This window comes from Chiloscyllium plagiosum, chromosome 11 (assembly GCF_004010195.1).
Source record: "Chiloscyllium plagiosum isolate BGI_BamShark_2017 chromosome 11, ASM401019v2, whole genome shotgun sequence".
NCBI lineage: Eukaryota > Metazoa > Chordata > Chondrichthyes > Orectolobiformes > Hemiscylliidae > Chiloscyllium > Chiloscyllium plagiosum.
The window spans coordinates 57,839,833-57,853,918 of NC_057720.1; the positions used below are offsets into that span (position 1 = coordinate 57,839,833).

Below are 14,086 nucleotides of genomic sequence, written 5' to 3' on the forward strand. Positions count from 1 at the left end.
ACTGTGACAAGGTAAAATAAAGGACAGGTAAAGTAAATTATTGGAAAATACCATTTTTATTCCTTTTCTTTCAGTTACAAGCATTACATTCCTGAAACGTTGAACAGAAGCATCAAACAGCGAAACATCCTGACCCGGTGTCGAATCAATAATGTCTTCAAAAACTTCCTGAAAGAGTTCAACAATAGGACGGTGTGTGATAGCAACGTATCCCCTCATGATCTCAAGGTCAAGTATCTGGCTACCTTGGAGTCCTTGACAAAGAATTTTGGAATGGAAACATATAAACCCACAAGTCTATTGATCTCAGCAGAAAATGAACGGGTAATGTCCAACCATGAGCCCATTGAAAAGGAACAAAAAGAGAGAGAACATGAGGTGATGATCGCAGGAAGTATAGGAATAAAATGGAGACGTGTACCAAAAGAGGTAAGGGCCACCTTGAAACATGTTTTTTCTGCTCATTTCCTGAAAGAAAGATTGCTTTTGTAGTTCTCCAGAGTCAATCATCCTAATGAATGAAGTGTGGGAGAATAATAACATTGCTATTCCTGTCAGCTTCTTGCAAGTTTTAAAAGATAGCAGATCTTTCAACAGATCAAAGGGCAGACTCTCAAATAGTCTGCATAATTTGGTTAACTACTGCAGGGTTAATATCCTATGTATGCATGGCACATTGTATTGTCTGTCAGCTTGTTTCCTGTATTGCTGCCCTATGCAAATCACTCAAAAAATCTTATGGCTCTTTTATTGTTGAATGTGAAAATAAATTACCACACAATGTGCAAGTGCTAATATGGAGAATGGTACTAGGTAGCAGTTAAGAGAAGGTAATTTATTCCCCTTTGGAGTTCAGATGACTTAGCACTGCCTCTACTACCGTGAATTAAATCAACTAACTTGGAGTAGGGACCATTTCTGAAATCATGTATCTGCAGAGTATGCAGTGCTGTTTGTGGAAGTGGGAAGCAGTTATTGGAATATTTTTGTGGAAGTTCTGCATTTTTAGTTTGCTTTTTTGTTATATTTTCATGAATGCTCAGCACCATGTGACAGGAAAAGAAGCTGGTAATTTCATATTGTGCGCAATCTTTCTCAGGATCTTTGCAGCCAGACAAGTTCTTGCACAATATCCCACAAACAAAAACAAAACATTGAGTAAAAACATGGAAGTATGAGACGGGAGATAGGTTTCAGTGTCAGACACTACACAATTCCTCTTTTGAGCTCTAAGATCCCCCTTGTTTATCACTGGAGCTTTTCCTCTGAATACCTCGGTGAAATTGATCTTCACTGAGCTTTCCATGGATAAGAGGATTTGGGTGGGTTGTAGAACAGGTTGCTAGTTAGTCCTTCTCATTTCTTTTGTTACCTTTTAAGATCAAGTTTGCCCTGGCCCTGTCCCCTTCCCCTGCAGTACATCATAGTAAATATGAATTATTACTGACAACCACATTAATAATGTTCAGTTCAAGGAAGCTTTTGTTATTTGTAATAAGATGTGTGAGACTCTTCATACATGTTCTGTATTATCTGCTGCTACAAGGAAGTGGTGGTGTTTTTTTTATTGAAACCACTTCCTCTGTCAACTCAAGGTAAAGTGTTTTGAATATGAGAGTTTTGAGCTGGAGATTGTGTGTGTAGTGGAATGCTTTGCTGGTAATAGCATGTTGCTATGACTAGAATTTAAATTGCGATAGTCTCCAAAAAGATCTGAGCTCCCACTTTTAATACAGCTTGCCTGTGAGAAATGGCCATACTGGAATTGCACAATCAATGTACATTCTACCCAATGTCACGCTGTATTGAGGTCTGACCTTAAAGTGTCTCATTGCCACGGGATGTGTCAAATTAAAATCAGGGTTTCTGTATGCAGAGCATATATAAACATATAATGTTTCAAAAAAGGTAGTGCAATTTCCAATGAGGAAGAAACTTCTAACTTCTATATGTATAGCCCAACATATGAATGTAAAAGTTGGAAACACTTTCAAACCTAAATGTTTCCACTTGTATTTGAGGACTATAAATGTTTGAAAACCTAAGGGGAAATCCAAAGATAATTAAATCATAACATTGATATTTTTTAAGGAATCCACATGCATTCCGCACTTGAATTGTTTAAACGTGGAAATGGAATCTGATTAGTTTTAAACTCTTTCAATTTTACATTTTGATTTCAGTGTGTACTTTCATGAGCTGTACTTCAATGGCTAATTTTCTGATGTAAGTTCTCCAAAAACACTTCTGCTCTCCAAACAAAAACAGAACTCCTTTAAGAATTAGTGGAATTTGGAAAGGAAGAGGTGCCAGATGATTTCTACCAGCTAACTCTAGAATTGTATGAGAAGACTTCCAAGTGCAGTTTCTGTAGGCAAGATTCAAATATGGACTCTTGCACAGATAGTTATTTGTTTGAAATATTAAGCTTGTCCCAATTGGGAAGTCAGCACTATCTCACTACTTTTTTGTCAGAAGGTTCAGTAGACCTTAAGGTCGAAAGCTAGCAAATCATCTTCTAAGTTTATATCATGTTTTGTAATACTGATTTTTACTCCCTATTAAAGTCTGCAGTTGGTTTGAAAGAGAAAAGCAAATTGAAGAAGAGCAAAAGCAAAAAGAAATCTGGTGAAAACAAGAGAGTTCTGAATGAAGACTGGAATCTGTTTTCACACTTTTGTGAAATCACACATATCGTCATAAAGGACTCCATTGTCATCATCAATAAACAAGACAACAAAAAACTGGTAGGTTATTTCATTGCTCTCTAGTTGTCTCCCAATCTTATTTACTGTTGCTAGATCACCTTTCTGTGAGCATCAGTCATTAGCTACTCAAGTATTCAGACACCAAGGCCATAGAAAGAGGGAGGGGTAAATCTTGCAATCAAATTTGGTTTTATCTTTTTTTAAAAAGCAGGAAGGATCACTGGATAGTGATCTAGGGCAGTAACTACTATTTAGGTTATCAAGGGAAATAAAACAATGAGAACTAAATGATGTTTAGATCCAGACTAGTTGTAGTTTAATACAATGGCAGAGGAGACTTGAGGCTTTCAGTGGCCTCTTCTATGTTAGGTGTTCTTAAGTTTTAGGTGCTAAATCCTATTACTGTTCAAAATGATCAGAAATTATGTAAAAGTATATTTCCAGTAATCATACTTCATCCCACTATGTTGAATGAGTAACTATTAGAGCTGCCAGTTATGAAGGGAGACTTCAGTGTATTTGATGTACTTGAATTTTAATGTTGCTACTGAAAGAAAACTAATTTGGATTCTCAGCAAGTTGTTAGGTTCTAGTGAGTATTATGTGAAAGATTTTCACAGCTATAACTGTCAAATTCAGAATGGAGGAGGGAGAAAGAGAGAATATAAAATGTTTAGGCTTCAGGTGAATTTCCTGATCAATCAGCATTTAATGATATAGGCTATGAAATCCTCTGGATTAGAGTGGTGCTGCTGGAAAAGCACAGCAGTTCAGGCAGCATCCAAGGAGCAGGAAAATCGACTTTTTGGGCAAAAGCCCTTCATCAGGAATACAGGCAGAATGCCTGAAGTGTGGAGAGATAAATGAGAGGATGGTGGGGGTGGGGAGAAAGTAGTATAGAGTACAATAGGTGAATGGGGGTGGGGATGAAGGTGATAGGTCAGGGAGGAGGGTGGAGTGGATAGGTGGAAAAGAAGATAGGCAGGTAGGACAAGTCATGGGGACAGTACTGAGCTGGAAGTTTGGAACTGGGGTGAGGTGGGGGAAAGGGGAAATGGGGAAACTGGTGAAGTCCTGGGGTTGAAGTGTGCCGAGGCGAAAGATAAGGCGTTATTCCACCAGGCGTTGAGTGGTGATAGAGTGGCAGTGAATGAGGCCCAGGACTTCCATGGCCTCGGCTGAGTGGGGGGGGGAGGGGTTGAAATGTTGGGCCACAGGGCCTCATCTCCCGCCTCAGAACACTTCAACCCCAGGACATCAATGTGGACTTCACCAGTTTCCTCATTACCCCTTGCCTCACCTCACCCCAGTTCCAAACTTCCAGCTCAGCACTATCCCCATAACCTGTCCTACCTGCCTATCTTCCTTTCCACCTATCCACTCCACCCTCCTCTCTGACCTATCACCTTCATCCCCACCCCCGTTCACCTATTGCACTCTATGCTACTTTCTCCCCACCCCCACCCTCCTCTCATTTATCTCTCTACCCTTCAGGCACTCTGCCTGTATTCCTGATGAAGGGCTTTTGCCCGAAACGTCGATTTTCCTGCTCCTCGGATGCTGCCTGAACCACTCTAATCCAGAATCTGGTTTCCAGCATCTGCAGTCATTGTTTTTACCTATGAAACACTCTGCCCATTTTCATCAAATAGCAACTGCTCCCAGACAATTACACATTAACTTTCTCACAACATTCTTCAAACTACTCTATTTGCATCAATGTAAAATGTTTTTTACTATCAACACCCATTCCAAATGACATTCGCAATTACTATTAACACAGTGCCTCAATCTTCCTAATATTTCTTGATCTATGTGCAGCCTTTAGCACAGTTGCTTCTCAAACCATATTCCTCTGTTATTTAGCAGTGTTGGACTGACCTTTGATGTTTCTGTTGGCAGAGCATCAACAGCATTAGTTCCTCTCCTTTCTCCATTACCTACAGAATCCTCTGAGAACCTATTCTTGGCCCTCCTTTTGCTCGTCTACATGCTACATCTCAGTAATGTCATGTGAAGACCACATTCACTAAGCTTATATCCCAGCTCTCCTTCTGCACCATCTGTCTAAACTTTTCCACTACCTCAGCCTGCTTGTCTAATATGCATTCCTAGATGCTTTACAATTTCCTCCTGTTAAAATTACAGACCAAAACTTCACTGCCTTCCATAAAATCAATACATACAACATCTACTCCATCCCCCTTCTTGGCTAGTGTCTTAAGTTGAAGGCAGTCATTTTCAACCTTGCCCCCTATTGACTTTGTGTTAAACTTTTCCATATCCTGTCTATCAGGAGGACTGCATACTTGCACCTCTGTCAATTAACCTGTCACCAACACATGCCTTAGTTTACCTTTTCATGAAAATCCTTAGTATTTATCCTAAACTCAATATCCAGATGTTCTTCCAGCAGGTTCCCAACCTCCACGTTCAACTTATCTAAAAACTGCAGCAAATCATATTCATCAATCATTCCTGTGCTCCACAGTTTGCATTAATTTCTATGCTCCCAATGCTTCTAATTTAAAATGTTCATTGTTCCATTCAAATCTCCTCTTGTCAACTTAAGTCTCTCTATTTCTATAACCTTAAGTACCACATTCCTCAGAACTCACTTCCTCCAAAACTGGCTTCTTTTCTATCCCAGAATACCTTCACCATTACCTGCTGTCGGCTGTTTATTGTACATAGTAATTTTCTGTTCTGATGAAAGTGTAAAGGAGAATCCAGTTGGTGTAGAATAGTCAGCAAACCCATTAGCGCCCATTTTGTACACCTACCAAATTGGAGTTTTATCAGCAATTTTGGTATCTTCTTTGGTTACAAGGTTTGTTTTGTTGTAAATGTTACATTCTTGCAACTCTTGCAATTTAGTTGTAGAAAATGAGTCTGATACATGGAACATGTAACCATAACAATCATAACTTTTAGACTTTTCCTCTCTGCCTGAAGTGTTGATTCAGAGACGCCATGTACCATCCAGTCTTGAATATCTCAACTATATTCTTCATATGTGAACTTGGACAGCTTTAGATAGAAATTATTGTTTGTGATGTTACAATTGGAATAATCCATTTGTTCCAATTCTCTAATCTGTTATTTTACGAAAAGCATTAGACTGCTTAAAATAAATGTGTTAATGCCACCATTTTACAAAAAGGCAGAGAAAGGACTTTAATATATATGCACTCAGCTTTTTTATGTAAATATTAGTAACAGGAAAGTTAATGTTGACAGGCTACTTAACCAAGTAGGATTTTGTAACTTGAGTTCAAACCTGCCCACTAATGCAACTTTCTTAGTATGGGTCACTTCATAACAATCAGGGACATGAACCCTAGTTGCAGCCTTCTCTCTCTTTAGTCACAATGATGTGGAGTCCAATCTTAATGCTACACTGTCGTGCAGTTGAGATTATCAGCTAGGATTCCAATTTTGTCTTCTATGATTCCATTCAAACCTGTTTGTTCAACCAATGAGCCACTCAAAGAACATCACTGTTTTTATTAAAACCTTTTTCAAATTGCTTGTCACAATATAACTCATTAGCTATCCAACTTCAGAATCAGAAACCAGCTAGAATATAGTTTCCCCATATTTTTCACACTAGCTTAAAAAAAACCTATGATTCATGAATATGTCAGCCCCATTATTGGGAATGTTGTATAGTAAAATATGTCCTTTTAAAAAAATATCTTAAAAGCTTTCTGGATATATTTTGTGTTTTAGGAGCTGAATCTGTCCTCTTATGAAGAAGCCCTTTCCCTGGTGTCCTTGATTGATGGTTACTTCCGATTAACAGTCGACGCCCATCACTACCTATGCACAGAAGTAGCTCCTCCTCTAGTGGTGCACAACATTAAAAATGGCTGTCATGGACCGATACGGTAAACTGGAATTTTAAAATTATTTAATTCTCTCTCTCTCTCTCTCTCTCTCTCTCTCTCACTCACTCTCTCGCTCTCCTTTTTCCTCTAAAAATTGTAGAAATATTTTAACTTCCATTGGAAGGAATAAGATCATGTTGAGCTGAATAATCCTTATGTTGAAACCTCCTTGTACCCATTATTGCACGAACACCAGTGCAATCTTCTCCACTTTTCTCCCATGCCAAAATTTCAGTTTTACATATTTTTTCCTTCTGGCTCCAGATTTGGTGTTTAAAACAAAATTTACTGAATGTTTAAACTTTCTTTAAAATCTCTGGTCTTTTCAAATCCACACTTGACACCACCTAATCACACTTCCTTCATTTAAGTTGCAGGCTTCCTCTGTCCTTTTCAGGCATGCTATGTGCTATTTACAGCCTTAGTTTTCAGTTACATATACCGACATTTTTAAAATAAAATCAGCACCAGTTTGGCCATATTAAGTTGGAAAAGTTCAACAAAAGATTGGCACTTATGCATCTAATTAAAAATAAAGTAGCCAATGGGCTTTCCAATAATGGAATTACCTTCCTCCCTCCTTGTGATTTAGTTTCAAGACTTAGATACTTTATGTATCAATTTTATATACCATATCAATCACAGTAACTTGGATCTATTTAGCACTTGCAAGTATATATCTCTTACATAAGTTGTGAGAAATCATTTGCTTGAGGAGATGGATTGTGGTGCTTTTGAAAGTGGCGACAGATGGCTTTTAATTGTTGGAAAATGGGATTTTGAGAGAGGGACGCAGCAGTTAAAGGCTTCACTCCTAATAGTGCGATGATATGGGATAATTCACAAAGTATTCTAACAGAAATATTCAAAGGTAATGGGATAACTGTCAAACAGTTTGAGAAGATAACACACAAGCTGACAAAGAGAAACTTGTGAATGAAGACTGTTTGGGAGATGGAGCCAATGTAGGTCAATGGGTTCAAGGGTGATGAGTGAGAAGAACTTGGTAAATGACTACATGTATGAAACAGATGTTCACACAGGCTATGGTTCTGGATGGTGGCAAAGGAGGACAGCAAAGAGAGCACTGGAAGGGGCAGGGGTATGGGTGGTGGCAAATGTGTTACAGATCTGGAGTGAAGCAGTTTTTGTGATAAATGGCCTGAAGCTAGGCTTTGGGGTTAAACAGGGTGCTAAAGCTGCAAATGTTTTTGATCTCTTTTTTTTTCTGCTTAACACGTTTAGGTCCCCATTTTACTAACCATTTTGTTGATGACCTTTTCTGATGATTTTATCAACAACTCTCATTATGTATAAAAGCACTGTATCTAACTTCCTAATTTTTAATTTGAGTCCTTTGCTAATGTCTAATTTAACTTTTGAATTCAGTCAATTCCATGGTTATAAATGTCCATGGTAAGCAGGCCCAACTTCTTTTCACCTTTCTTTATACATTTCTAACAGCAGACCATAATTATGACCTATTCATAATTTATTCTTATCAGTACTGAATATGCTATCAACAAGTTGAAACACGAAGGCAATGAGGATGGCATGTACGTGTTGCGTTGGAGCTGTACAGATTTCAACCACATCCTTCTGACAGTTGCATGCAGTGGAACCACTGAGGTAACAATTGAAAGAACTCAGTTGAACAATTGACTTGTCTTTCTCTTTCTTTCCTATCTTAAAGGAAGGAAAGTTTGGGATTGTAACATGTATATTAAAGGTACTCTATCATATCCTTTGGTTTTAAGAAATAAATCAAATTTCCAAACCCATTCGAGACATGGGCTTCAATTCACTCCTGAGGTGGGTAATGCTCACTGGGAAAGTTCCTCTCATCTAGCCCAGATGGCAGGATTTCCAATCCACGAGGCAGCAACAAAATACAGTTTGCTGATGGATCGAAGGTGACCACGGGGGGTGGGAGTTACTGAGTATTGAGCTAGAAAAAAAAACTGCACATGCTGGAATCCAAGATAGACCAGCAGCAGACTTGGAGAGCACAGCAAGCCAGACAGCATCAGGAGTTGGAGGAGTTGACATTTTAGGTATAACCCTTCTTCACTCCTGAAGAAGGGTTACACCCAAAGCATTGACTTCTCCACCTCCTGTTGCTGCCTGACTTGCTGTGTTCTCCCAGCCTCCTGCTTGTCAACTGAGTATTGAGCTGGCTTTTAAATTATTCATTTGTGTCCTCTGGGACTTTAACGTGGTTGTTTTCACATATTTTAGATCCTTTAGTCCTTACCCACGCCCATGCTCCATTCGTGCCAACATGCTTCTCCCATTCATCCACATTGACCACCTTCCCTTTTAAGCCAACTTATGCTCCTCACCTGGCACCCATGGTTGAAATCATGCCTCCTACCCAACTCAATGTTTTTGCATAATCCGTATGGTCCATGATTTAATACTAATCACCCGCTATTCTTGCCTGTTATGGCCTCCATGCCAACTCACTCTGTATCTGTTATAGGCAGATCTCAGGATCGATGTTAAGTGGAATAAAATAAATTTTTTAATGTTTGTTAGTCTTCACTGGCGAAAAGACAACACTTGCATTCATGGAAGACCAGTCAAAACTTTTAAATGCCATCAGGTAATTAAATCTATATAAAAATGAACAGACTCTTTGTATTAACTTTGCATCAAATACAGCTAATCTTTCAATAATGAATCTGAACTTTAATCAAGCTGGAATTCCTGCTGGAATAATTATACACAGCCAAGCATTCGAACGATATAATGGTAGCTCCTAGGTTAACATCAACAAACAAACATTATAATTGCTCAACCATATTATTTCACTAGGAGAAAGTGAGGACTGCAGATGCTGGAGTTCAGAGTCAAGAGTGTGGTGCTGGAAAAGCACAGCAGGTCAAGCAGAATCTGAGGAGCAGGAGAGTCGATGTTTCAGGCATAAACCCTTCATCAGGAAGGCTCATACCCAAACTGTCAACTCTCCTGCTCCTCAGATTATTTTCACACCTATTGATTCGAGCAGCCCTTTTTGTCAGCCTTTTTTTTTAAGCCCTTTTTTTTAATAATGTATAAAAGGCTGAGGATTTTAAAAACTTCACAACTTGACAGTTGTATAGACCTTCTATGCACTCCAAGTCCATTTATGGCCACTCTGAAAATTCGTACCCCTCACACTGCAATTTAAGACCCTTGCTCCAATGAAATTGAGATCTCTCTGACCTCAGCATTAAACTAAACTATCCCAGTTGAGTTCTGGTTTTACATGTGTGAGAATCATGGCCCAAACCTTTCCATTAGTGAGTAAAATAGATACAGGACCTCTATGTTCAGGACCCAGTCTCCATTTTGGACAAAATAATGAATATGTCTTTATCAGAGAGAGTGCTTTTTACATATTACAATGAATTGGGCAGGTAATAACTTTGTCTTATTTCTTTTCAACATGGATCCTGAGGTCTGCCCATTGTGGCTTCTGGGTGATTTGGGATTTTAGGTGTCAGGGTCCTACTGGTGGGTGGAAGACAGGTTGGAATTGGTATGAGGGGCCATGTGGGGTGGGTTGAAAGTTGAAAGTTAATGTTGGCATGGAGGCTTTGTTTGTTGGGGGTCAGTGGGGGCTTCATGGAACTTGGGCAAGTGAGTATTGATCATCAAGCAAAGTATATGGGTTTTGGGGGGGTCAGGGGTCGGTGGGGAGGAGGCATAAGATGCCATGAGTTGAAATAAGTGGAGCAGTGATGAGTACATAGGGGTAGGGTGGGGGGGGGTGTTGGGAGTGGGATTTTAGAGAAAGTGTATGGGCTCTATTGTTGTTTCAATGCTTGTTTAAGTACCTCTGACCTCTGATATATCTCTGCTGGTATATCAAAGCAGGTCATTCACCCAAGACTAACAGCTTCTTCCACAGCTCAGTGTCAGAACTTCCAACAAACCTACCTTACTCGGAACAAAAACTTGACATTACAGGGAATTTTCCAGATTGGGTTTATGCAGCTTGGAATTGTCCCAACTCTTGGGCAAGGAATTTGAATCTGTTTCATACCAGTTCTAGACAGCAGCTTCTCTAGTTTTTGTTTAGTTGGTGAAAGTCCCAACTGCAGTTGTACATAATTTTTTTAATTCACTTATGGGACATGAGTATCACTGACTGGTCAGCATTTATTTCCAGTTCCTAGTTGCCCTAGTGAAGGTGGTGGGTAAACTCCTTTCTTGAACTGCTGAAGTGCATGTACTGTAGATAGAAGCATAATGCTGTTTGGAATATGGTTGTACTGTTGTTAGCTCACACCTCTTCATGAATATCCAGTTTTGAGCTGCTAGATCTGTTCAAAGTCTGTCTCATTTAGCACAATGATAATGTCACACAACACAATGGTATGACTTGTCTTGTAACTTAAAAGGCACTGTTTTACAATTACGTAAGTCATCCAGTATAGCAGCACTACTTATAATTAAGGGAAGCAATGTTATTCATTTCATTGGAATATTGAGATAATATTGGTCAGAGGGTGAAATTAGGTTCTAAATGAGTACTGGGTTATTGAAAACTCCTGTTTGATTTTAACACCAAATTGATCTCAATTGCTGACTAGCATGACTTGAATTTGCTGGACAGTGTTAAAGCAGTCATCTCCATGTTTGACAATCAACTGCTGATTAGACATCCCTTCATGAGACTGTATATGTGAGCACTAACTTCCATAGAAGGTGGCTGAAACAAAGTGGTATGTTCAAGATAGTTTAGGGACCAAGTGTGAGAGTGCTACATTTGTGAAACTGTGCACCAGGGATCCTGGTGGAGGAGATCGAGAGGTTAGAAGTATCTGTTGTACCTGCAGTTCACTTTGACCTTGCGTCCCTCTCTGCTGTATCATCTGGAGCAGCTCTCCCTGATTCATGTCCTCTCACTTCTGCAGACTAAAAGGAGGAATCCTTTCAGCAAGATGCTGGTAATCAGGTCACCTTATCATGGCGACACCAATGCTTTGAGGAATTTGGGCAGTTCTAAAAAGAAGTCCATATTTACAAAACACCTTGCAAACAGGAAAAGTTGGATAACATTCATTTGTATAATAACCAGTGAGTACTGGTGTTTCAGCTTTCAGACTGATGGGTCACAGAAAATCCACTACCCAAGTAACTCAATCCAGCAATTGTTCCCTTATTTTGGAGAGGGGAAGGAGGGGGTTGAGGATTATTGAATTTTTCCTGATTCTTGCTGAAATCAATGGAGTTGCTGAAGGTTGCAAAAGGTGATCCTTGTAAGTTCCTTCACCTGAGTGAATTAGAAGAAGGAGTCACATTAACTCCAGGTCACATTGGTGCTGAGAAATTCAAGGAAATGTCTGTTTTATGTCAAGTGATAGGGAAAGGAAATAACTTGCCCATTCTCAACCTTTCCTGTTTATGAAACAGATGGCAACATACATTTGGTAATTAATCTCACAATTTGTTTTCTTCAAGTGCATTGATTTCCGTGATGGAGGCAGTGGTTCGAGACCAACAAAGCAGTATAAGAACTTTCAGATCGAAGTGAGTAAGGATTTAGGTTACAAGCTGCATGGCTCTGAGAGCTACTTCACAAACCTTAAGGAACTCATGAGTCATCTCAAAGGGCAGATTCTTAAAACCGAGGATGTAAGCTTCCAACTGAAAACTTGCTGTCCACCAAAACCGAGAGGTGAGTATTATAAAAGCTGCATGAATTATTACAACCTTTAATTAAGAAATTATGTAATCTTTATTGGAACTCCATTTTTGAATCCCTCCAGTGAGATTTCTGTCCTTGCCACAGTAAAAATTTGGCCTCCTTTAATATCACAAATTATATATTATTTGACTGTGACATGCATAAACTTTCTGTCCATATTCTCCTTGAACTATTTTTGACACAGTTGAGTATACAATCTTGTCGAGTGCCTCTCCACTGACCACTTGGTTCCTTATCTATCATTCTCCACCCCTACAAATGGCTTGTCTTCCCATTCATACACCATTAACTCCGATCTTGGCACAATCCTATTTCTTGTTTATATGTTGTTTCTTGGTGACATCATCCAAAATCTTGTTATCTTGCATGATGATGAAACTCAACTTTATCACCAGCACCAGCATTCTCAACACGTCAGCTGTCTGTAAATTGGTACATTGTTTGTTCAAACATTGAGTACCAGGTGAGCAGAAATTTCTTTAAGTAAATCTTGGGAAAACTGAATTCATGACCTTGTGGTCCCACCACAAACTCTACTCCTTAGCAACTAACTCTGCCCCTCTCCCTCTCCCTCTCAACTGTCTGAGATTGAACCTAGCTGTTTGCAATGCTGGCATCATATTTGACCTTAAGAGGAACTTCTTACCATATATGTAAGGTCACTTAATTCCACCTCCATAACTCTACCCTTGCCTCAGCTCATCTGTTGAATCGCTCATTCATGCCTTTATTAGTTAATAAAGAAAACAGTCAGTGTTCAGCATTATTTGTCAACTTATCATTGCTAAATGCTGAGTATTCACATGTAGTTTTAGCCTGAGTATCAGTGTTAATGAATTATGCAGGAACTCCCAGCTGAACCAAACATTGTTCGCGGTCTATGGAAATGCATTTTCAAAATGGAGTAGCTAGATGGCAATCATTGACTTTTTCCCTTCCTGGTCCAAGTGTGCCTAGACCAGCTTGTAACCCTTCCCCAGAAAAATAATTTCAGTTGAAATCTCAGTACGAAAACTTGTGAAATGATTTCACAGTAAATTAAGTCTCAAAAATGTAGTATTTTATGATTTCCTAGTTTTCTGAAAAGCTGTGACTTTTTCTGCAAATATTACTACTTAAAAAAACTTTTGAGTTTTATTAGCTGCTGATTATTCAACACTCAGCACGTACAATGTGAACACCATGGAAAGGCTGCAAACTGATAGTATTTTTTATATAAGATCAGGTATGTTTAATTGCTTGAAAGTACAAGAATAAAACTGCACTATACAATTTAATTTTCATTGAATCAAAAAATTAAATTAATCCATATTAATTTAGCTGTAACAGCATTTAGTTGCAAGGATTATGTGTTTGAGAGTTATTTTGTCTGACGACACACCCATCCAGATAAACAGTGATAAGATCAGGGTGGAGGTGAGCCATGAATGTTGGATATCTAGTAGAAAAACAAAAACTCCAAAGGCAGGTGAGATCTGTAAACTGTAAGAGATGGATGAATGAATAATTATGACTTTCACCCTATGTTTTTCAAATGTTGTAAGTTCCCAATTCCTTTTTTTTTCATTCAGCCATAAACATTTTTTCTTCAGTTTTGCATGAGATTTGTGCATCATTGGCAAGGCCAATATTTGTTCCCCATCCCTAATCTCACCTTTGGGATAATTCACGTCACACACAGTGCTGTAATGTCATGTATAGAAAAGACTGATGGCAGATTTCCTTTCTGGAAGGACATTACTGAACCAGATGTGTTTTTAAAACAATTGATAATAGTCATCGTTATTGAG

General features: G+C 38.9%; 1 protein-coding gene across 1 annotated transcript in view; it reads left to right on the plus strand.

Annotated features, from left to right (window-relative positions):
* The window catches only part of jak1 (Janus kinase 1), a 121,991-nt gene that overhangs the window by 74,311 nt on the left and 33,594 nt on the right, over window positions 1-14,086 (plus strand). Inside the window, exons 6-10 of the mRNA XM_043699443.1 lie at window positions 75-429; window positions 2,568-2,747; window positions 6,441-6,598; window positions 8,104-8,227; window positions 12,050-12,266. Coding sequence (XP_043555378.1) covers window positions 75-429; window positions 2,568-2,747; window positions 6,441-6,598; window positions 8,104-8,227; window positions 12,050-12,266 — 1,034 coding nt within the window. The remainder of the gene's footprint in view (window positions 1-74; window positions 430-2,567; window positions 2,748-6,440; window positions 6,599-8,103; window positions 8,228-12,049; window positions 12,267-14,086) is intronic.